General features: G+C 38.0%; 1 protein-coding gene across 5 annotated transcripts in view; it reads right to left on the bottom strand.

Moving 5' to 3' along the window:
* TAF2 (TATA-box binding protein associated factor 2) overlaps positions 1–25,162 on the bottom strand; it is an 80,736-nt gene that overhangs the window by 39,928 nt on the left and 15,646 nt on the right. For all 5 annotated transcript variants that reach the window (XM_061123862.1, XM_061123861.1, XM_061123860.1 and 2 more), the window contains exons 4-16: positions 21,804–21,922; positions 19,908–20,049; positions 18,469–18,700; positions 16,020–16,204; positions 14,942–15,055; positions 13,677–13,776; positions 11,567–11,652; positions 8,499–8,634; positions 5,831–5,985; positions 5,074–5,188; positions 4,596–4,705; positions 3,049–3,114; positions 1,460–1,712 (exon numbers count right to left, since the gene is read on the bottom strand). In XM_061123862.1, the coding sequence (XP_060979845.1) occupies positions 1,460–1,712; positions 3,049–3,114; positions 4,596–4,705; positions 5,074–5,188; positions 5,831–5,985; positions 8,499–8,634; positions 11,567–11,652; positions 13,677–13,776; positions 14,942–15,055; positions 16,020–16,204; positions 18,469–18,700; positions 19,908–20,049; positions 21,804–21,922 (1,813 nt within the window). The remainder of the gene's footprint in view (positions 1–1,459; positions 1,713–3,048; positions 3,115–4,595; positions 4,706–5,073; positions 5,189–5,830; positions 5,986–8,498; positions 8,635–11,566; positions 11,653–13,676; positions 13,777–14,941; positions 15,056–16,019; positions 16,205–18,468; positions 18,701–19,907; positions 20,050–21,803; positions 21,923–25,162) is intronic.

Genomic DNA, 25,162 nt, shown 5'->3' on the forward strand with positions numbered 1-25,162 from the left:
TAATATATTTCAGCGTCTCACTATCATTTCCAAGAAAATATATAAACTCACCCCTCCTAAAATTCTATGTACGCGTGTAACTATTTTCTATTAGTTAATCTCTAAATTGGAGCATTCCTTTTATGTTTTAAGAAATCTTGTTTGCCAAGACTTCTAAATTTGTCCATTCAGGCAGATAAGTTCTAATATTTTAATCAGATAGAAACATCACCATGCACTTTAAATAAGGCTTTTAACTCTATTCTAACTGAAAAAAAAGACAAATACAGTCCTACCACTTAAATCTGTAAGAACACATTACAAAGAAAATACATCTTGTTATTGATACTTTGAAAGTGAAAGGTGCTCAGTCGTATTTGACTCTTTGTGACCCCATGGACTGCAGCCTGCCAGGCTCCTCTGTCCATGGAATTCTCCAGGCCAGAATCCTGGAGTGCGTAGCCTTACCCTTCTCCAGGGGATCATCCCAACCCAGGGACTGAACCCAGGTTCCTGCATTACAGGTGGATTCTTTACCATCTGAGCCACCAAGAAAGCTAATAGTGTATAAAAACCATAGCTGAAAAGAATGAAATTATAATTAACTTTAAATAACACAGGCTATAATTTTACGGATTTGCTAAGGATTTAGCATGTGAGAATTACAAGAACTTTACAGAAGCAATAAAATTACACCCTCAGCAGATGATTATCAAAGAAAGTCATATTTTCCCTTATATATCTGAGTAGATAAAGGGGTCTAACTACTCACTATTTACCATTAAAGGTGAAACAAATATAAATCATTATCATCTGCTGAAATGCTGGACAAGTGGATATAGCAGTGAGGAAAGCAAGAGAGTCAATACATGGGAATGAACTTATCATCAAGATGCTTTTAAAGACCTGGAACCCAGGATTTCTGGTCAAATATCTGTCAGCACTTTTTGATTTTCATTTGTTCTATCATCAAATGTTTCTTTTCTTTTGGGGGGATCTAAAGAAAAATATTTACTTTTCTTAATAAATTAACTTTTGTAGAATGCTAAATGATAGAATCTATCATTTTAAATTCCATATCCCTATACTGAATACTAAGTTCTATCCAACAAGAAATCACCACCATAGTGGGATAAATTAATGAATGAATGAATTTCAAGTACCATAAGGTAAAACATCCCTCAAACCAAGGAACTGCTTACATTTTTGCTTTAACAATGTGCAGGGCAATTCAATAAAATGGGGAAAATACTCTTTGCTTCTGAAATCTTTCAGTTTGACAGTCACAAAACTTCAGTGCACAATTTATTTTCAGGTCAAAACATGTTTCTTTCAAATCGGCCTTGTTAAAAGAATGTGGCAAAGGAGACCAATCACACCAAGTAAAATAAAAGACTGCAGAGAAGTTTAATTCCTCTTCAGGGTTGTTTTTTTAAATGCACTAGCCATCTTATTTTCTTTCCACTGTACATAACGTCACCTTTGCAAGGCAGAAGCAGGCGGACATCCTCACTCGGTAGAAACACTGCTCCTGCTCCAGTATGTCCGTGAGGGCAAGCCGGGACGCGGGAGTGGGGAACTTCTCCAAGGCCGAGATGGCCTCCTGCTGGGCGACCACGTCCCTCTCGTAGCGGAGCTGGTACTGCCACATGAAGTCCGCCTGCTCAAATTCCACCTTCCGCAGCACCGCCATGTCCGGGTCGATCCTTATCCACAGCAGGGGAGAGTCAGCACTGAAAGCAGAGAGCAGGCTCGTTTCCTTCTTTTCCACTTCATATATTTATAAAATAAACACACAGCATTTATTAACCAGATTGTCTTCTCCGTGCTGTATTCAAAACTGCCTGGAGTTTTACTATACTCATTTGTTGTTTTTTTTTTTAAAATCACACCGACAACTTTCTCATTATATCTAATATGAATTTCAAGTTTTATATGTCTAACCTATATCAATCTTGCTGAAACAAAAAAATCCACCTGAAAAAATAATTTGGGGACTTTATTAGTGACTACACAGTGTGAAAAGGGAAAACAGGACCAAATTTCTTCATTTTATTTCCTAAAGCTTAACACTTGACAATCGTTACAAACGCCACTCTATTAGAAATCAATCTGTGACTGAACTTACTTCTTATTAATTTACTAAATTAATTTGTTTCACTGACTTTTAATATTTTTTAAAAATGCTAGTCTCATGATGATCATTATAAAATAGAAAGTCCTGAAATCATAGTTCAGAGGCACAGCACAAATTTATCCTCAGGTAGTTCTCAAAGTCACAAACACAGTTTTGAAAAAACCAGTCTCTTTCAACAAAAGAACAGCACCTGAAATATTGATACAATTCAACAAATACTACTGGGTACTTAATATAGGTGAAACACTTATATAAGCTGTGTAATAAACAGCAGTGATATTTGGTACCCAAGTTAGTAAACAATTACAGATATTTTATATTTTTATAAAGCATTTATATTTTTATAAAATACGTAAGCATTAAAAAAAATACACAGGCACAATATGGATGGGCAAAATAAAGTTTGAGCTACATTATATTTAAAAATAAAATGCTGTCAATCAGTAAACGTCACCACAAAAAATTTACAATGATATTTAAATTGCTTTTTGCAAACAAAGGAGGCCTCACAGTGCCCTGAGGCTCTGTCCAAAAACCAAGAAAACCAGTATCATCTGACAGTTTACTGGAAATGCAAGCTGTCAGGACTCAATAAGTGAAATGCTGGATCAGAAACTAAATTCTAAGGAGATCCCCAAGTACTGTACAGGCACTTCAGCTTAGAAGCACTTCTCTAGAGTCCATAGGTGAAGCAAGAAAGCTAATTCAATGCTATTTCTCCTGAATTTTATCTGGACCAGGCTAGATTTACTTTTCTCTCTTTGATTAATTATAATTTTATGTTTGATCTGTTATCAACGTAAGGTTTCTTTTGCCGTTTGAAAGTTTTAACGGCACCAATTTCAGAACATTTACATACTTTTAGACGTATATTACAAGACAAATGAGAATGCAGAAAATATTGTATCTTTGAATTTAAGTAACTAACTTACTCCATTGCAGAAAGATCCATGTCAACTTCTTCGCCATTCATCAGTGGAATTTTTTTCTTCTTATTCCTACATTTAATGAAAAGTAAGTTAGAAAATTCTGACATTTCCAATTTTGACAAGAGGTAAAGAGCAGCTGAAGTTCAAATTAAGAATAGCATGTAGTGTTGAAAGATATTCTAAAGAGGAAGAGATGGAAAATATAATGGAATTTAAACACAACAAAACCTATCTACTTTGAAACTGAAGAGGATGAAATAAATGATATTAAAAGGTCTTCCTGATCAATGTTTAACAAAAGTCAGAAATATCTAATTAAAAGTCAACTTAAAACATATACATATTTCAAAGAACTAGTACCTGGAAATTTTATACAAGAAGGTAAGAGATCTACCAATAAAGAAATGCTTTATTAAAAAAAAAACAACACAGGCCTGAACTGAGAAATGAATGATTCTGAACAAGTGCTATACATGCAAGGTGCTACCCTATATGAAATGAAGTAAGAAGTTAAGTACAAAACATCCTCACAGTATGAATTAACATGCATAATTAGTTAATACGCACAAGATTTATGATGAGCCAAAACAAAAGCAACTGCCTCCATGCAAGTTACTCCTGAATAATTAAATCTTCTGGACACTACACTAAATGCATGGTCATGTGAGGACAAATACAAATGGGAAGAGAGAGCACAGTCTTCTTGTGTTCCTCATGACCTGCTGTTATTACGGAGAAAACAAAACTAAGGAAATGTGATGAAAAGGGTAGCAATCAGATGCTCCCAATGTCAAAGGTGAACAGAACAAAAAGAAGAAGGATCTCCTTTGAACTAAGAAAGAATTTTCACAGAGAATGATTACAGGGAGACTTCAGAATCAAGTTCTCTAAAGGACTCAAAATCAACTGACATGCTTGTCTGTTTGAGATGACCTAAGTGCAGTCATGAATAAAAAACTTTTATTCCTAAAATTCTGACATTGATACACACTCCTCCAGCAAAGAATAAAAATGTTCTCATTTTTCACTAGTCAGAGTATGTGCTGAGTTAAAAAAAAAAAAGTGGTAAAGAAAAAGCATATTAAATAAAAGATGAACTATTGCTGGCAATGTGCCTTAGAAAGACATCTGGGTTGTTCCTAAGGTCACGGTGACACGGAGAAAAGGGAGGGTAGACACAGGAAGAGAAGACAGGGGCTTTTTCATGACATATGTACTCAGCTCCTTTCTTTAGAGTCAATGTTCATTTCCCCCAAATTTTCTATAGCTATTAATCCAATGAGATTAGTAAGAACAACCCTAAGCAATCTGTCCTGAATTTTTCCTGGCTCCCAAAACTCAAACTTCCATTCTACCTCCCCCTGTTCCTACAAAATAAGGATTCTCATTTTAAAATTACTTGTTTAATTCTAAGGATAAAAATGTTGTCAAGAACAGAAAGTGGATAAAGAATCTGGTAATACTAACTTGAAGTAAAATGGGGGAAAAAGATAGTAGATAACATGTCCTCTACCTAAAAAATTAGGGTTTTTATTGTGGACAGTGCCTACCTTCTGCTTTTGGAATGGCAAGGTATATCATGCTTAAGACTGTTTTCTTCAATTTGCAATGTATGATTGAAGGATCCGTCTAACTCCTGCACTGTCACTTTAAGTGGGCCCTTTAAAAAGAAACACACTGTTCAAAGATAGTGCTAGGAAAAGAAAAAAGAACAAAAACAAATCATGTGTGCTCCTACATGTAAGGAACATTCACCGAGATATTAAACAACACTGTATAAGACTTGCATGTGCAGACTCAGAAGGGCAGCTGGTGCCAGAGGAGGGGAACTGGGAGACACTGTTTCCCCAAGACCTCTATAAGTAAGCCCTCCTTCCCGTCACTGACACTGGGTGTTTGCTCAATTTCAGTCTTAGCAAACGAAATCTCCTTATGAAAGTTCCAACCAGCTCCTCACCCATAAGCCATTCCTTTATTTAAACTGGGCAGAAAGTGGTGCAGAAAGGCCATTTTGGAAAAAAAACTTACCACATATTTCTGGGTTCCAGGAGATGTATAATCTTGTTTTATTTCCAATTCCAAGACATTTCGCTTTCTATTAAAGGCAAAACTTCCGTAAAATTTTACCACTCCGCTCTGGTCTCTGAAGAACTGTAAAGGAATCTTTGCAAACTGGAATGAACATGTACTAAAAAAAATAAATTATTCATTAGGGTCATCATAATTTTCAAACACATTCCCACCAGTTCAAAGCTTAAGAGCATACTCCACTGTAAACCAGGTGGCAAAGCATTCAAAATTCCTGTGAAAAATGCTTTCCCAGATTTAAAAGAAAAGATCTTTCAAAAAAAGTTTTTTTGAAAGAAGCAAAACCACTCTACAGGGTTATTAATATAAAGTGCTTTGAAATGAAAAAATGTAACAACCGAAAAGTTCCAAGATAGCATGCAAGCTGTGCCAATCCCCAGTCACATCTACAAGCCACCAGACCACTGCATCTTACAAGTGACCCTACAAGCCTGTCTGGTGGATCATTCACCTCCCTCATCACCAAGCCTACTGCTGCACTCACACACTAAAAGGTACTTTAAAGTAGGCTAAACTTCACGAATACAGATGTGCATGGATGTGTGCACCTCAGTGGCTAGTTGGCACCTCAGAGGAAATGATTTACAGTTCCTAGTAACATCTACCATTATTTGCCTCCTTTTATCCCCCAGAGCTCTTCCTTCTTCCCCTCATACAAATAACCTTCCCTCCTTCACTTTACTACTGAAAAGGATACACCCACTGCTTTATTAAAGGCTGGATGTCTTTGCCAGAGACATTCGAAATGGATTTCAAAAATCCAGATGTGGAAACCAACATTTGACTCCACATATGTGACTGGAACTTCTGAGATGAAGCAGTACTAGCCAAACTTAGCAGTTTATTGAAAACCTGTAAGAAAGTATCATTTAGTGTGTCTGTGTAACACAATTATACATTGCTTTCAATTCTGTACTACTCCCACTTTGCAATGTAAGTTTATTATAGACAATCATAGAAGACAACAATTTCACATCTTACTTCATAGACTGTCTTAGTTAAAAACTATGAGCAGTAAAGCATGAAAAGATTTAAACAGCCAGACTACAAAACTATTCTTCTAAACATAACTGAATTTTAATGATGTCCTGGCCAGACAATGACACTGTGTTTTTAGAACGATAATAATATACATCTATAGTGCACTGTGCCATGAGCTTTGAGAAGCTGAGAGCCTTCATGTGGATTTACACCACTCTAAGAAGTGGACTGGCTCTTTACAGACCACCTCTCACTTGATACTTGTTCTTCAGAGGCAAGGTGAAGGGTAGAGGATTCAAGAAACTTAATTTTGAGGCAAATTTAAAATGCTTTTTCAAAAAGATTACTACAAAGTTATTTTTCATTTACCTCTAAGAATATCATCAATGGAAAAAAAAAATGGCCAAGCATTTATAATACAAGTGGCTTCTATCATCTCAACTAGAACATCTCCATGAGTTCCATCAAAACTTGCTTAAACATAAGGGAGAACTTAGCAACAGAAAAATAAACATCTTTTGAATAAATTTGCTTTTTTCTGCTGAAAATATCTTCCTCTTTAACATTCTAAATACTGCCAAACACAAAATCCTAGTATAATTAGGTTTTACTTTTAACCTCACACTTTAATCTTATCTTCATAAAAACCCTGCACTGCATGGATCAAGTATTGATACCCACTCTACATCTGGGGAAACACAAACAAAAAGAATAGGTTAACTGGCACAAAACCAGAAATTCAGACCAAAGGAACAAGATAGAAAGCCCAGAAACAAACCCATGCACCTATGGGTACCTTATCTTTGACAAAGGAGGCAAGAACATACAATGGGCCAAAGCCAGCCTCTTCAGTAAGTGGTGCTGGGAAAACTGGGCAGCTACATGTAAAGAGTGAAATTAGAACACTTCCTAACACCATACACAAAGATAAACTCAAAATGGATTAAAGACCTATATGTAAGACCAGAAACTATAAAACTCTTAGAGGAAAACATAGGCAGAACACTTTATGACATAAATCAAAGCAAGATCCTCTATGACCCACCTCCTAGAGTAGTAGAAATAAAAACAAAAGTCAACAAGTGGGACCTGATTAAACTTAAAAGCTTTTGCACAGCACAGGAAACTATAAGCAAGGTGAAAAGACAACCCTCAGAATGGGAGAAACTAATAGCAAATGAAACAACTGACAAAGGATTAATTTCCAAAATATACAAGCAGCTCATTCAACTCAATACCAGAAAAACAAACAACCCAATCAAAAAAGTGGGAAAAAGACCTAAACAGACATTTCTCCAAAGAAGACATACAGATGGCTAACAAACACATGAAAAGATGCGCAATATCGCTCATTATTAGAGAAAAGCACACCAAAACTACAAAGAGGTATCACCTCACACTGGTCAGAATGGCCCTCATTAAAAAGCCTACAAACAGTAAGTGCTGCAGAGGGTCTGGACGAAAGGGCACACTCTTGCAGTGTTGGTGGGAATGTAAATTGATACAGCCACTATGGAAGATGGTATGGGGATTCCTTAAAAAACTAAGAATAAAACCACCAAATGACCCAGCAATCCCACTCCTAGGCATACACCCTGAGGAAACCAAAATGGAAAGAGACACGTGTATCCCATTGTTCATTGCAGCACTATTTACGATAGCTAGACCATGGAAGCAACCTAGATGTCCATCAACAGATGAATGGATAAAGAAGTCGTGGTACATATACACAATGGAATATTACTCGGTCATAAAAAGGAATGCCTTTGAGTCAGTTCTAATGAGATGGATAAACCCAGAACCTATTTAACAGAGTGAAGTAAGTCAGAAAGAGAAAGATAAACTTTGGATTCTATCGCGAATGTATGGAATCTAGAAAAATGGTACTGAAGAATTTATTTACAGGACAGCAATGAGAAAGAGACATAGAGAACAGACTAATGGACATGGGGAGGGGGAGGAGAGGGTGAGATGTATGGAGAGAGTAACCTGGAAACTCACATCACCATGTGTAAAACAGACAGCCAACAGGAATTCGCTGTGTGGCTCAGCAAACTCAGACAGGGGCTCCGTCACCGAGAGGCGTGGGGTGGGAGGGAGGGGGGAGGGAGGTTCACAAGGGAGGGGACGTGTGTATATCTATGGCTGATTCATGTTGAGGTTTGACAGAAAACAACACAATTCTGTAAAGCAATTATCCTTCAGTAAATAAATTAAAAAAAAAAAAAAAAAGAACAGTTTACTTACTAGACAAACAGCTAATTAGTAACTGAACTTCAGCTATAAAGCCAGATGCCCTGATTCCTAGTCTACAGAACAGTATTCAGACTATATGCACATAGAACAGATCTTTCTTTACAATTATTCACTTCTTTAATACTTACTTGCAACATAAACTCCATACTGATCCTGTTTTCAATCAGTCTCATCACAAGGTGAGCTTTACACTGGAACATAGTATAGTATTCCCAGGAGAGCGTATGTGGATGCTTTATGGAGAAGTGTAGATGGGACGCTGGGCTAAGAAAACAGATTTTCTTAGTGTAACAAATCTGAATGAAGTAAATAATAAATTTCATGGCTACATCAAGACACTAAGTCAAAAACCTCATGGGAATACCTGAGAAATTCCTTAGTATGAGACCAACGAAGACTAGGAAACATCTAAAAATAAACTATAAATAAATTATAAAGTTTTATGAAAGGACATAAAGGAAAATTTGAATAAATGGAAATATCTCCTAGGCAGGAAGACACCAAGTGTAAATAATTCAATGCCCTCCAAATTCATTCATACAATCAATGCAATTCCAATCAACATCCCCAGGTTAAAGCATACACAAAAAACCACTCAAGGTGGATCATATATCTAAAACAAAAACAATGATAGAAGTACTAGAAAAAAATAAAGGAAAAAATTTTCTTTTCATAATTTTGGGATGGGAAAAATCTTCATAAGGAAAAATATAAAATCCAGAGGACATAAAGACCAGATTGACCATGTAAAAATGAAAAATTCTGACACGATGAAAGAGATTATCAGTAAAAGAAAGGCACAGTCGGCAGAAAAGATTTATGACATACATGAAAATTTGAAGTGTTTACACTTTTTTACAATTTCAAATAATCCTACAGTAACTATCTTTTAATACATATGCAAGTACTTCTCTATGGCAAATATCTACAAGAATAACTTCTATATGATAGCAGAAATTGAACAGCTGAATCTAAAAATTACCCATCTTAGAATTTCGATTGGTACCAACAAATTACCCTTCAAAATTAGTGTTACCAAATTATTCTCTCACAATCAATATGTAAGAATAGTCATTACACTTCCTTAAAAAATACAGCATATTGAAATTTTAAATATTTGCTAAATTGATATTTGAAAAATTACTTTTAAACTTCACTTAGTACTTCTGAGCTTATGCACAGCAATATGAAAAAGGTTACATAAACTCCAAGGTATCATGGAATACTATATACAGCATGCAAACAGAACAAAGTAAATTCATGTATGGCTTCCTAGGTGGCTCAGTGGTAAAAAATCCACCTGCCAATGCAGGAAAAGTGGGTTCAATCCCTGGTCCAGAAGATCCCCTGGAGAAGGAAATGGCAACTCAGTCCAGGATTCTTGCCTTGGAGAACTCCACTGAGCCTGGTGTGTTAAAGTCCACAGGATCCATAGAGTCAGACACAACTAAGCAACTGAACAACAACAACAAAAGCTAATGTACAGCCCCCATGGAGTGCTTGCCAAAATATAGATATGATTAAATTTTTAAAAAAAGAAAAGTATATAGTAATATGCATAATTAAATTATACTTTGTGACTGCCATATACACATAAAAGCCAAAAAAAAAAAGAGGTCTGGAGGACAATATACCAAATTTATAATCACGGTTATCTCCAAGGAGAGGAAGTGGTAGGAGTGAGACATGGTAAAAGAGGGCTAAGCAGGATCTTTTCCTTTTTATTCCACAAGCTTATAAATTGTACTGTTTTGAATCTCCTCAAAGAGCATGAATTCATCTGTTACTTTTACACATAAATTTTGAAAATCAAACATACAGAAAGACCTAAATAAATGGGCAGAACAACCTAAAAACATTCAGTGTGAACAATACCTGCACACAATGGGAGGCTCTAAATACACACCGGGAAACTGCCAAAGGGCAGGCAGTCAAGAGAAGAAAGTGAAAGGAGCTAACATTTGAATGAGTGCATACTATGTTTAAAGCTTCATCTCAAGTAACCCTTGCAACCAGTATGATTAAGGCAGATCATCACTGTTTGACACATTAAAATACACACACACTTAGAAAGGCTATACAATTTTCTTAGCTCACAAAAATCAGTAACTACAAAAATTCCAAGTTTCTCTAACTCCAAACTCCTATGCCGTCCCACTGACTTAATCGTGTCTCAGTGACCACGCTTCAACAAAAGAAAAGACTACTGGTGAACAAATTGCAGTTTCTTAACCTTCGTCGTACTTTTAGACACTTGGGTAGCCTCATTAATCCTGCAGACCACAAGAGAAAAATTGCCTTTAAATGCACAGAAAATATACAAGTTTACAAAGGAAACCAATTATAATGAAATACAGCTATCAAAATATTTTTTAAAACTACGACATTACCAATATATGTGCTAGTTTACTAATACATTAAATAACAAGATCTAGTAGTGGTCTACTGTTGCAATTCTAACATAATGAGTGTAAAACAGATCTCAAGATATCTGCTAACAATTAAAACGCGATAGGAAGACATCCATGATTTCTACTATTGGCAAAGTCACAGCATTGTCTGTTATCTACATTTATAATTAAAGGAAACATAAAATTCCGGTTAATGGTTAGTAGAAACACAGAAACAATTTCCCATCCAATTCAGTTCATATTCCATTAGGGAATTTATGGATCCTAGGACAAATAAAAATTCCTGCCAGCACCACTGTGTTGCTATAAATGGCTATTTCCTTTACAGTGACTTAAGAAACAGAAAAAAGAAAAGGAGATAAAAGGGAAGAGTAAATAAGTGTCTAGATAGTTGGCCATTTAGATAAACAGGTATAGGTAGGCTGTGTTGATGATGATACTATCTACTTAGACTTAAAAAATTAATCAGTGATACATAAGCAAAATACTTGTTCCATTATTTTTAAATTTCTATGAGAGCAGTATGATATATTAATATTAGCATTAGGACATTAACATGAAAAAGAAAAAAAGCATTGCCTTTTTAAAGTTTTTTTTGAATGTTTAAATCCATCTACAGCCACCACATGCAACAGTAGTGAAAGGAGTAATAATATTACCAGTATCTGTGGTCTCAGGAGAGACTACTTCTGTGGCCTATATGAGCCTCACCACACACACAAGTGATTGTAAGACTAGTCTCATAAAGCAAGGTTTGTAATATCATCTCTGAACAATAAACATACTTATCCTTCTCTTTTCCTCCACCAAATATGGGATGTAATAAAACTCCACCAGTTTTCAGTTCATACGCCACTATTTTGTCCAGCTCCTAAGGATATAAAAACAGAGGACAGTCAACATTATTTTACATATTAAATTTTAGAACTAAACTGTGATTTCTAATTTCCTGGAATCAGAATGTAAATTTCCGAAAGTAAATGAAATGTATTTGGAGAGTAGTTATGCTCTCATAAACAAGGCAGACTACACAGCTGGCTGAGTGACGGGGCCAAACAGCCGTCTCTCCTGTGGGCCTCAGGGAGGGCTGGCAGCCCAGCAACTTCTCCTGCTGGTTCTTCCCAACCTTTCTGACCTGTTCTCCAATTTCTCTCTTCCTTCTCTGTATTTTGCTTCTGGGGGAGGATTTAAGCAAGTAAAAACAATTAGGGATAAAATTATGTCAGGAATCCACAATTTTAAAGTTCTACTTTTCTCTAATATGACACAGGTCCAAGTCTCAGTGGAAACGAGAGACACCATAGCTGCGCTGTAAGCCCGTGGCGGCCCAGGGGGCGCACGGGCAGTGCAGGGAGTGGCGGGGGCTGCAGGGCGGCAGTGGGAGCCCGTGGCGGCCCAGGGGGCGCACGGGCAGTGCGGGCAGTGGCGGAGGCCGCAGGGCGGCAGTGGGAGCCCGTGGCGGCCCAGGGGGCGCACGGGCAGTGCGGGCAGTGGCGGAGGCCGCAGGGCGGCAGTGGGAGCCCGTGGCGGCCCAGGGGGCGCACGGGCAGTGCGGGCAGTGGCAGAGGCCGCAGGGCGGCAGTGGGAGCCCGTGGCGGCCCAGGGGGCGCACGGGCAGTGCGGGCAGTGGCGGAGGCCGCAGGGCAGCGGCGGGAGGCCAGCTTGAAGCCTGGCTCCACTGCTCACTAGCTGTGTAACTTTAGCCAAGTAACTTCTCTTTGTCTCAGTTTCCTTGTCTGTAAATGCAAATAATGACAGAGCAGTTAGGAGGTTTAAGATGATTATTTACAAAATGTTTGTTTAACAGTACCTGGAATACCATACATGCTGCATGCCACATTTCCCCCTTGCTTAATAGTTTTTGAACTAAAAAATGGACTTGTGCAGTTCTAGATATATGGGTTCTTTCATAATTCTCAGTGTTTGAAATTTTTTACAATTACTTTTTAACTTACTTGAGTTTAGGTTTAGAGGACCAAGGTATATAAAATGAAAAAAAAGGGAGGATAAAAACAGTATATTTAATGAGGCTATTAAAGGCTAAAATTTTTCCAACTGAGAAGGGAGAAGATAAACATGATAATAAAATGCACATGAACAGAATGGGTTGGGCAAAATACAACTGATTTTTTTCTGTTTGGCCAGAATCTTTAAATAATGGGAAAAGATGCGAAAATGACAGAGAAGGTAAATGTGTTGCAGGACTAGCCAATGTCCAGTGAGTGCGTCCTGTGACCTGGGTACCACACACACCACATGTACGATGCCTCTAGTTCCTGTCCACGGCGTAGATGCTACTCCTACTTACACTCCTGATACAAGAGGCCTAGAAAGGTTAACCAAAATCATAAAGCCTGCAAGTGAATAAAAGCAAAATGAAAAGCAAACTGACTCCAGAATCTGGGTTCTAAGTCTAGACAAATTTAGACAGCACGGCTCCTCTGTCCGTGGAATCTTCAGGCAAGGACACTGGAGTGGGCTGCCATCTTCCACCTCAGGGGACCTTCCTGGCCCAGGGGTTGAACCCGCTCACACTGGCAAGAGGATTCTTTACCACTAGCACCACCTGGGAAGCCCTTAGATGTTACGTTAAAGTCACAGAATTACACTAAATATCATTACTATGAGGAGCAGGAATATATCTAACAGCTGAATTGATATTTAAGGAGCTTAAATATTCTCCTTCTTAGCAAGTCTTTGGAGGCCAACAATGGCAACAGAAACTAGATAAAATAGATAAGTCTCTATAAAACGATTCTCATTTTTTTCAGAAGAAATCAGGGGCTTTCAATTAACAGTAAGTATTTTATAGTTACTAAAAATAAAGCAAAATCTGGAGAACACAAACACGTCTTATTGACTTCTACATAGATAAATGGATCCAGATGCTTTTACCTCTTTAATCCAGTGGCGGTATTCATTAACACCAAAAGTTTTTTTCATCCAAAGACCATAAATATAACCAGAAATTCCTTTCAATACCCATTCATCGGACCTAAGCAAAAAGCCAAATAACATTATTTATTTTAATAGAAATAAAACATAATAAACTTTATTATTTTAATAATAAGAATTCTTCAGATAAGGCCAAGAGGGTAACAGAACAAGCATAGCAGGCACTTCTCTGCCTTTTTAAAGGAAATAAAAGTCACTAGACTATGTGGTTCTCCCTCTCCCTCTGGCCGCGTCCTCCTTGCCCATCCCTTGCACCGCCTCCAGGCTCCTCTCTGTGCTTCCTCTGGCTGAGCTCCTCCCTCAGGTCCAAGTCTATCCACGCCATCCACTCCTGAGGAACCACGGCATGAAGCCAGGACCACAGGGCTCAGTTCTGCAAAGTCCACACTCTAGTACTGCCAGCCCCATGCATAATTGTTAGCGGTAGCCTAAGACCTGAAGTTTAACCACTTACTTCTTAGTTTCTTAAGAGGAAAGACAATGACACCATTCATTCATGTATATACTTATGTTTATCTATTCATTCATTCAAACATTTTGTCTACATGTTCCAGAGACTATTCTTTAGCGAAACTATGTGCCTTAGGAAATTATAAATTAAGAGGCCTTACCCTCTGCCCTTCACCCTCCAGAAAGAAAAATAAAAGAAATCAAGACTTACATACTATCAATATGTTATAATCCTAGATTATAATCTTAAGGGAATTTTGTCTGTTTCTTCAAATTTACCTCAAGTTAGCCAGAAAGAAAACAAAAAGTATTTTATTTCTCACATTTTTCAAGTAAATTAGTACAAAACTAGGCACTAGCAGGAAATCCCTGCCCATTATCAGCACTGCAGAGGATCACTGTTTTCCCCACACAACACCAGCTGAACCGAGAGCTGGCATCAGGACCCCAACTACAGCTCTCTGTGCATTCAAGTCCTCTGTCCACAGTGTTTACTCAGCTCTTAAGGAGCTGCTCCTATCAAAATGTTTACCTTATTCTCATTGAAAATTATCGAACTGATTATACTGATATTTTGAGGGAATGGCCAAAAATTTAGGATGAAATTTATACTCATTACTTTTCTTTAAACATATACAGAATAGTGTCTGTTAATTATCTGCAGTTAGAACAAAGTTCAACTTACACTGCAGGAAAAGAAAATAAAAATAAACTTCTGATTCTTCTTAGGAGTCGTAAACTTTGAAATTACTCACCAAGACATTCTGGATATGAAACATCCAAAAAACTGCTGGGCCAAAGACTGGGCTAAACACCTTCTGGTCAAAGGTGTCTCATCTATGATCATAGCACTGTGTAGCAAATTAGTGCTGGAATTTCAAAGAGCAGACAGGTAATTATAACCAAGAAATAAATAAATACTCAATCAAGATAAAATAATCACACTTTTAAAACGATGGAATTCAATTAAAATATAACAGAGAAAAACCAGAATACTTTCCCCAAGAGCTTTCACGTCTTTTCAAATTTTAGCTGAAATCCATATTTTAGTAACTTTTGTTTAAAGTAAGGATTGTAATGCTCCCCACTGATTTCCATGAAAAATATAAATATTCTTTTTGGGGGCTAGGCAGTTGCAGCAGCAATCAGAAATTGGTATGTTCATCAGAGACTAGTCCTTTTACGAGGGGGGCGGTCTTCTCATTTCAAAAATCTTTTTCTAACAATACTACTTTTTGTCCCATAATATTTACTTTCAAATACACTGACCCATCAGATCTTCAAACCACTCTGAAGAATGCAGGAACACTACTATTATGTACATTTTACAGAAGAGAAAATAGACCCAGAAAAAAAAATTACTGATCCTGAGACATAAAACTTCCAAATTTGGAGCTTTTCAAGGAATAAAAGAAGGGAGGGAGATAAAGTAGGTAAGAGAAAAAAGAAAATAAAGTTTTTCCTTATTTTTTTACTTACAAATTTCTGATGATATTAGTAAATTTTTATACGGTGCTAGGACAAAAACCTCACGAAATATCCATATAGTACTTTGTATATTTGTTTAAGTGCATAAGCAGAAAAGAGACTAAAACAAAGATGTAAAGTATTAGTAGCAGATAATTCTGGATAAAGATAATATGAGTCTTTTGGGCTATTTTGAAATTTTCTTTATGCTTTTCTACATTTAAAAATTTTGAAAACACAGAATTTCTACAAAGTCATTCACAGCTAAATTGAAGGGGAAAAGTTCAAAATGCATCTTAAAAATGATCATAAAATTAACCTTCACATCATGAACCTAGTTTAGTCATTTCAAATTTGGATACAGACCTAAAAATGCTCATGGAAGCATAAGCAGCCACTTCAACATAAGCCTCATCAATGAATACAGTCTTAAAACAGGAATATGGGTATCGACATGTAAGAATTTCTTCATAAAATTCAAAAACTTCATGAAGATATGATGTGGTATGTTTAAGCAATGGAAGAAGCTGAGGTAAACAAAAATGAGTAACCTAAAAACAAAAAGCAGGGAAGATCATTAAATAAGAGTTAACTTACATCTTAAATTTCCTAAATATCTCAATTATAAATGAAGCAGCATTTAAGCCCCTCCCCTCCCCCCATTTTTCCAACAAATCCATGGCACTGAGATAAAACACTGGTATGAAATTAGTGACTACTGTTATTATGTTTATGAAATAGTCAATGCATCAGAATTAAATTCATGGTAGATTTTATGTCTATGAAATGCTTAGATCCAATGAAAATATAACTTTGGTTACAAATTAAAAGTTTCTTCTGCATATGCATACAGAACAAAAATAATCTAAATTTCCAAGGCTTACTATAAACCTGCCTTTTACTCCTAAACCTAACCTAGTGAACACTGCATATCACAGTACTGTCCTGTATAATTAAAAGTTGCCTATCTTCAGAACACACAAAGAACAACATGAAAGCTTCAGGAAGGCTTATTGGTAGTGAGGAGATAAGAAACACCAGCAACAGAAATAATAATCCTGACTTTCTTTCACTACATCCCATTTTGGACACAAACACGCATACATCACATACTGTTTCCCTGTCCCTTATTGTGATTCTGTGCCATAAGAATAACATCAAAAATGACATCATCACTCTACCAGCAGGCTTCCCAGGTGGCTCAGTGCTAAAGAACGCCTGTCAATGCAGGAGACGTGGGTTTGATCCCTGGATCAGAAAGATCCCCTGGAGAAGGGAATGGCAACCCACTCCAGGATTCTCGCCTAGTGACTCCCAAGGACAGAGAAGCCTGGTGGGCTACAGTCCATGAGCTTACAAACAACTGGACAAGACTAAGCAACTGAGCATGCAGGTACTCTGACCAAAATGATCCAGAAAGGTTTTAGGAAGACGACTAAATCTGAGCTAATCTTTTTGAACTGGACAAAAGTTTGAAAGGTATGGGCAGGAAAAGAGGACATTGCAAACAAAGTCAAAGACAGGAAAAGATATGGTTTGGCTGGAAAAAATATAAGTAAACTATGTTGAACAAACATAAATAGAAAAGAAATGAGGAAAAAGCTAGAAAGTAATATTAGGGTCAAATTCTAGATGCTCTTGAAAGCCATGCTAAACAGATCTGATAACTGCAGGATGTGGAGGCAAGGAAAGTTTTTAGCATTTAATAAAAAAACTACTCTTCTAACAACATTATGAAAGAACAGATTAGAGACTGCCGTAAGTGAAGGATGAGCATGTATGGATTACTAGTGATCAGGGCCCAAACTGCACTGTGATGAGCACTCTTATTGGTACACAAACAAAAAAGAAAATACTATTCATCAAAAAGACTCACTTTTTAGACAAAACTACATGATAGCAAGCCTACTGATAATACAAGAGAAATTTTATTTGAAAGAGAAAGACTAAGTCACAGGCCCTAAGTATTTAAGAAAAATACTTCTTGACTGATATTTACCTTTCTCCCATTCAATGGCTCAGTGGGAAAACAAAAAATCTTCCAAAATATGAAGCAGGTACTAATCAAATTTTGATTTTAAAGTTGATCATTTACCAAAAATGGTAAAATTCACTGCATCTTATCAGTGAATACACTTTTAAGATTCATTGTTAAGACACCAAAAGCAAACCATTCATAAAATATCTTGACTATTTTCCATGAGTGAGTTTACAAACCTTGTGAATTAAGGGATTCATTCAAATGTTGCTTTAAACCAACACAGAGACCATGCGGGTCAATAACCAATGAATCACTTTATACCCAACAGAAACGTGATGCGTAAGGAGGCCGAACAGTACTATGACAGGGCTTGTCAACTGGTCCCTGGCTTAGGATCAGACATTTGGAGGAGCCTGGGGGAAACCTCAGTGAGCTCCAGTCCTGCCTGCCTTACGCTTTCTCTTCTCTCTACACATGCTGAAGTGAGAATAAATCCTGCTTTTTAATTCTGAAACTGCAATATTTCAGGCTCTGGAGAGGGATTCAGAACATTCATAAACTCATAATAGTTCTTTAATAGAATCAGTTATAGAAACTGACCAATATTCTAACCAAGTTACTTGAAGCTCTTTTGGAACACTAAGCCCTCTGATGAAAAAACTACGAAAATTTACAAAGAGTTGATATCATTACACACTTCAGAATAAAAAACCTTTCTCTCTAGTGAGAGTTCTCATAGCTGAAAAAAGAATTAAGAAAAACTTGATATTTCACTCATTCTCCTGATCAAGCTTGAAAGAGTAGGAGAGGAGGGAGCAAGAAGCCACAGTTTACCTCATGCATATATGGATCTACAAGGATTTCAAAAGGTCCAATGGCCAAGGAGATGTTTGACGCAGATGTCGGAATGGTAAGCATGTAATGGAAGGTCTTTTTCCTCATGTCATGGGTATACACGGTCTCCACCAAATCTCCATTGGAAACTGCTACCATGGCAGCATCCACTGTAAACTCTAATTTCCATGTACATAATTCAGAGTATGAATCAACACATGGGAACCAAAATCTAGAAAAAAGATCAACAGTACAGAAAACGTTGAAAATGTAACCTACATTGTTCCTCTCACATAAAAGGTATTTTAACATTTACAGAATGCATACAAAAAAATTTTCTTTAGCTCTCTGTGCACTAATGCTTTTTACTGAGCAACCTGAAAGAATGTGATTAAAGATACAGCCCTGTCTCCAAACATTACTTGGCAATATTAATAAAATATATCATGTGGTACCTCCAGTTTAAACCCTGAAAAGAAGTAAGCAAGTCTGAGTTTCTGATTTTTTAATTAAAAATAATTTTTACTTGTATATTCACAGTTTTTATGTAGCATTCATTTTCAGGAACAAAAAATGCTTACAGTAAAGTTTTAAAAAATACAATATTCAGAATCCATTCCATACATCAGGAAACTGCTTCTCTGGAATACGTGGTGCACTGTATAAATTCAAACAGTGCCGACAAAGCCAGACATTAAATTTCTATTCAATGTTCTACTCAGATCAGGTTTTACTATGTGCCAGGGTCAGTACTTGTTACTGAAATACAAAGAAGGATAAGACAATATCCCTGGCTTGGAGGAGTTAATAGTCTGAAGAGAAAACAAAATATTTCAGTAAGGTGGTTAACTACAGAGCTACGAGAATGAACTACAGTTACATGGAACAATAAAGGTATATCTCACTACCACAGCTATACGAGAAAGGCAGATATAAAGAGCATGACACGTGTGATTCCACTTAATAAAGTTCAAAACGAGGCGCAACTAATCTGTGGCATTTCGGAGCTCAGGATGGAGGTTATTTCTCAGGCTATCAGGAGAAGCAGTGAACGGAAGTGGGTAGACGCGGTGATTCTGCAATGCTGATAATGCTACCGCTCTTTTTCTTGATGTGAGTGTGAATTACAGGAAGCTGTTCACCTTGAAAATGTACCAAGCTATTTACAATTCATTAATTCTCTGTATGTTGTTTTACTTCAATACAAAAGTTTAAAAAAATAAAAGAAGTGAGATGACTTTAGAACAGCAGATTTGAAGAGGAGAGGAGGGAGGACAGGACTGAGGAGGAATGATTAAAGGAACAAGATTCCGAAGAGGGAAAAGCAGCTGGGGATGAGGTTCATACTTCTCATCTGACACTAAATACCTGTATTGCATATATATATATATATAGAAAAAAATGCAATCAACTGTAATACATAAGAATGAGTCATCTACCTTGTGGAGTTCTGATACCCACAAGAGAACACGTGAGCACCTCTCTCAGCCATGCTTCCCTCTACACTGGGTACCACAAAGTGAAGACCTCCTTTTGGCTGATCCAAAGAAAAATTGATGTGTATCTTTAGGACCTTTAACTCTGCAACAAATAAATAAACACACAGATATATAAATATATATTAGGTAACAGTGGTCGATATAGTAAGGGTAAAGACTTACACTGAACATAAAGTGGGAATCAAAGGTTGAGTTTCACCTAAAAAAGCCACACTATTTAACCTGATGCAGGTTTTTACCATCCCTTGGCCTACAGGAGCTCAACAACCTGCTTGTACTGGTGTCCTAGCGCAAGTGTGAAAGTCGCTCAGTCGTGTCTGACTCTTTGCAACTCCAGGGACTATACTCCATGGAATTCTCCAGGCCAGAATACTGGAGTGGGTTGCCGTTCCCTCCTCCAGGTGATATTCCCCACCCGGGGACGGAACCCAGGTCTCCCGCATTGCAGGCGGATTCTTTACCAGCTGAGCCACCAGGGATTGGTGTCCTTATCTCCACTCAATTCTAGTCACTGCTAGCTGTGGGCTCTCAAAACACAGATCATACCATATTCTCTTCTCAATTTCTGACAATGATATACTGCCAAAAGAAAAAAGTTCAAAACTACCACCTAGGACACTTATGGCCTTCCAGACCCCATTCAAAACCTACTGTTCAAGTTTGTTCACTTACTATACTCCCACAAATCCTGTTAATCCTACTTGTGACTCTGAGGAGTAGGAGCAGGGAGTGGGGTAGGTGGGAAGGATTACCCAAGAATTTACATTATGCAGCATTATTCATTATGGTTTATTTCTAAGCAATAAACATGCACTGCATTCCCAAGACTGGGCTTCCTAGGTGGCTCAGTGGTAAAGAATCCGCCTGCCAGTGCAGGAGACGCAGTTCAGTCAGGTTCAGTCCTTGGGTCTGGAAGATCCCCGGGAGGAGAAAATGGGCAACTCACTCCAGTACTCTTGCTTGGAAAATCCCATAGACAGAGGAGCTTGGTGGACCTCAGTCCATGGGTTATAAAGAGTCGTACACAACTGAACACACACACACATATCCATCATTCACAAGACTAAAAAAAAATGTTTCTTTTAATTTCCCCCAGAACATGACAACAATATGGACTTTTTCCAATCCCTGAATATACAATGATGATCTTCCATGCCTTTCCCCTAAACTAGACAGTATCTCTAAAACATAAACTCCTCCCCCGACTACACACACATAAACTATCCAAAAAAAGCAAAAAAAAAAAAAGCAAAAAAAACAAAGTACTTTACTTCCTTGTTTTGATTAATTTTATACAGCAAAATAAAGGCAGGCAGAGATGTATAATAATTAAAACCGCTGTAACTTTATACAGGCAAAGAAAGACTTAGAAATAATAAAAGTGTGCGGAGTGGGTGTTAGAAACCCCAGGCGCTAGCCTTGGCTCCTCTCCTCATCAGACACATTCAGCAGGTCACTCACGCTCTTCAGACATCAGACTGTTCTGCGACAGGAGGAAACTGAGTAAGATGATTCTTTAGGATCCTTCCTTTCACAAAACTCTGTGATTCTAAACTGACTTAATATCACATGGGTTCTCAAATCTTGACAAAGTATTCCATCCATTTGTTTTTTTTAAACTTTCACTTTAAAATCTACATTGAAATGAGTTGCTTTTTGTCACAGCGCCTGATTGCTGTTTTCCTATTAGTCAGTTATCTTTAAGAAAAAAAAGCTTCCAACTCCTGTATATTTCAACTGACTATAACTTAAATACCATAAACTTTCATGAAAAGCTTTTAGTTACTGAATCCAACATGATTTAACTGTACAGTCAATATGTTCTTGATATTTTACCGTCGACGTGTTTCCACAACTCTGACGGAACCTTGATGCACAGCTCCCCGTTCCCTGCATCAGGGTCCACGGCACTAACTGCAGCCGCATAAGCGTTGGAGAAGTAGTTGAGGTTTCTCCTGGGGAGGGGAAATAGAGAAAGCCAGTCTCAACAGTAAGACACATATTTCACCAAATGTTTTCTTAAATACTTGGCACCACTTGTTTGTAAGGATTATGTCATCTTACATAAATCGCAGGAATGCCTTTTAGTCAAGTTAACTGTAGATTTACTGCCCAGGACAAAAACTTGGGCAAGAAGGCCAAACCAGTCAATCCTAAAGGAAATCAACCCTGAATATTCACTGAAAGGACTGATGCTAAAGCTCCAACACTTTGGCCACCTGATGCAAAGAGGTGACTCACTGGAAAAGACTCTGGTGCTGAGAAAGATTGAGGGCAGGAGAAGAGGATGACAGAAGATGAGATGGTTGGATGGCATCACCGACTCGATGGTCATGAGTTTGGGTGGACTCCGGGAGTTGGTGATGGACAGGGAGGCCTGGATGCTGCAGTGCATGCAGTCACAAAGAGTTGGACACGACTGACTGAACAACAACAAATGCAGTGGCATATATAGTCTATTCACTGATGCTATGTGTTTATTATGATTATCACATCCTTCATTAATTTTAGAATACCAAAGCCACTACAATTTCCTGACACAAATGTAAAGAATACAGGTAGAATTGAAAAAATAATTAATTCTTTAGCTATCTGGCAAAAATTTGAATGGATTCAACAAGCTTTATAATCTGACAGAAATTCAAGATGTTTAAAACAAGTCAGGATGTGAATTAATTCCTCACAGTACACGACAGTGCGAGCTCAGTGAAGAAGGGAGCATCTGTGTGGTTCACTGGCACGTCCCCTGAACGCAGGGAACTTTTAATGGGCAGGCTTAGTAGCTCAGCCGTGTCCCATTCTTCGCAACCCCACAGCCCGTCAGGCTCCTCTGTCCATGGGATTCTCCAGACTAGAACAACTAGAGTGGGTGGCCATGCCCTCCTTCAGGGGATCTTCCCAACCCAGGGATCAAACCCACATCTCCTGCATTGCAGGTGGATTCTTTCCCACTGAGCCACCTGTTCAATGGGTACTTGGCCTTATTTCCCGCTGGACGAAAGTCATGAACAGAAGACTCATGCAAATATGAAAACACTGTTCTCATCTGATTTTCTAATTTTTTCTCATAAAGTAACTCATATACATATACATTCATACACACACAAATCACATTTCCTCACTGCAATCAGTGAGAGTAACACAGAGGAAATGGAACAAAGAAAAAGGGCAAGGAATGGCAAGAGCAAGAAAGAAAGATCAGACGCGGATCTGAGAGACAGGCCGCTGTGACCTGTGCGCCAGGCATCACGCCCTTGGACGGGTCCGCAGAGCACCATCAGCGGCACTACACTAACTGAATGAACCCTTGCTAGCCAAGAGACAGCTTTCATACGCTCTGCAGAAGGACGGTAGGGAGACAAAGCAGGAAGAGCCGCTAGAGAAACCACCACACTGACACCGCCCACACGACAGGGGCCACCCCGCCCCGCCTGCAGCTCTCTACCAGCCAGAAAGGAGGTGATCCCAACCACGGCTTTCAGCCACGAAACACAAGCTTCTGAAAGTAGTTATGCCGGTTCTCGGCACTTTTAACACTGCCTTTCTGTTAGATAAACATTTGAAATAAGGAGTGTAAAAACTCCAGGACCACAATAAAAAAGAAATATATGTTTTTTCACATACCATCTTTTCTCTTTTAATTATCATACAGTAAAAGTAACTCTCTCCCTTTGGTATGTAATTCTGTAAATGTTAACGTGTGTAAGTAACCCCTACCACGATTGGGATACAGAACAGTTCCACCATCCCCCAAAGTCCCTTGGGCCAAATACATGGAATCATAAGAATGTATTTTTGAGGCTGGCTTTATCTCCCTCAGTATGTCTTTGGAATTCATCTAAGGTGCACATGTACCAACAGTCTGTCCCTTATAATGAATAGTACTCCACTGCAGAGACTGCAGCACAGATTGTCCACTGTTTACTTACTCATCCACTGAAAGACAGCTGGGTTCTCTCCAGCTCTTGGCCATTAGGAATAAAGCTGATACAAACAACCGTGTATCAGTTTTTATGTGAATTTCATTTTCGTTTCTGTAGTACAAACAGGCAGGAGTGGGACTGCTGAGTCATATGGCAGCTGTAGTTCAGCTTTGCAAGAAGCTGCTAGGCTGCTCCCTAGAAGAGCTGCGCCACGCTGTGTCCCCATCAGCGATGTAGGAAAGGGCCAGGGACTCTGCACCTAACCAGCCCTTAGTCAGCATGCTCCACTAGTAAAGACCGCTTTGGGCATCTACAGGTTGCAACTTCTCTTCAATAAAATATCAAAAACACGAAACCTGAAAGCCAGTTATTTGTGAAATTTAAAAATAATCATTGTTACAAAAAAGCTAAAGTTAAACATTATATATTAAACCACTCTGTTTTTCTTTCTTTTTTTTTTTTTATGGAAAATTATTCTCATTTAATCTCCTCATTTCCTGAGACGAGGTAAAGTGGTCCAAATAAAATGGTGAGTCATTATAAATGGAATCTATTGGAAAGTCAGTTTTGAGGAACAATCTTCTCATGGCTTGGATTTTAGTGTTTCCTTTCATAATACAAATCAAACATGTTTCCTTTCATAATAACCGAATAAAAGCCAAAAATTACAAGGCAAGATTATTGTAAGTGTTTTCAATTTTCAGAATGATAATGACTGTAAAATATTAGCACACCCCTGGCCTATAACCACCACAGTCCCCAGGCTTCCTTATGGAAACAAAGCTTAAAGAGGAGTAATGCTATAGAGGATATTGAAAAACAAGTACATTAAGGTGAAATCAAAAGAATTTTCTCCAAGAACCAATTATAAATATCTACAATTAAAATAATCTCTTCTTTGTCAAGAACATGTACTTTTTAAAACTGAATGTGCAGATTCTGCAAAACTTAAGATTCAACTGTTTGTAAACTTTATCTCCATTTAAAAAAAACTTCATGAAAGCAAAATACATTACATCAGCAAAGTGTATGTGCTCTAAGATACAACTCCATGAATTTTCACAAAACCCACGGCACAGCAACGCAGGGCAAGGGCCGAGCCCTTCACCAGCGCCCAGAGCCCTCCTGTCCTCACTGGCCGGGCCCCGCTTCTCACTGCCGGGGGAACCCAGTGTTCTGACAGCACTGGGGCAGGTCAACAGCCTAACACACCTTCCTCTGGGTGTGACTTGTTCTATTCGACACTGAATTTGTGAAATCCATCCACATCTC

The sequence above is a fragment of the Dama dama genome, chromosome 21 (genome assembly GCF_033118175.1).
Source record: "Dama dama isolate Ldn47 chromosome 21, ASM3311817v1, whole genome shotgun sequence".
Taxonomy (NCBI): Eukaryota; Metazoa; Chordata; class Mammalia; order Artiodactyla; family Cervidae; genus Dama; species Dama dama.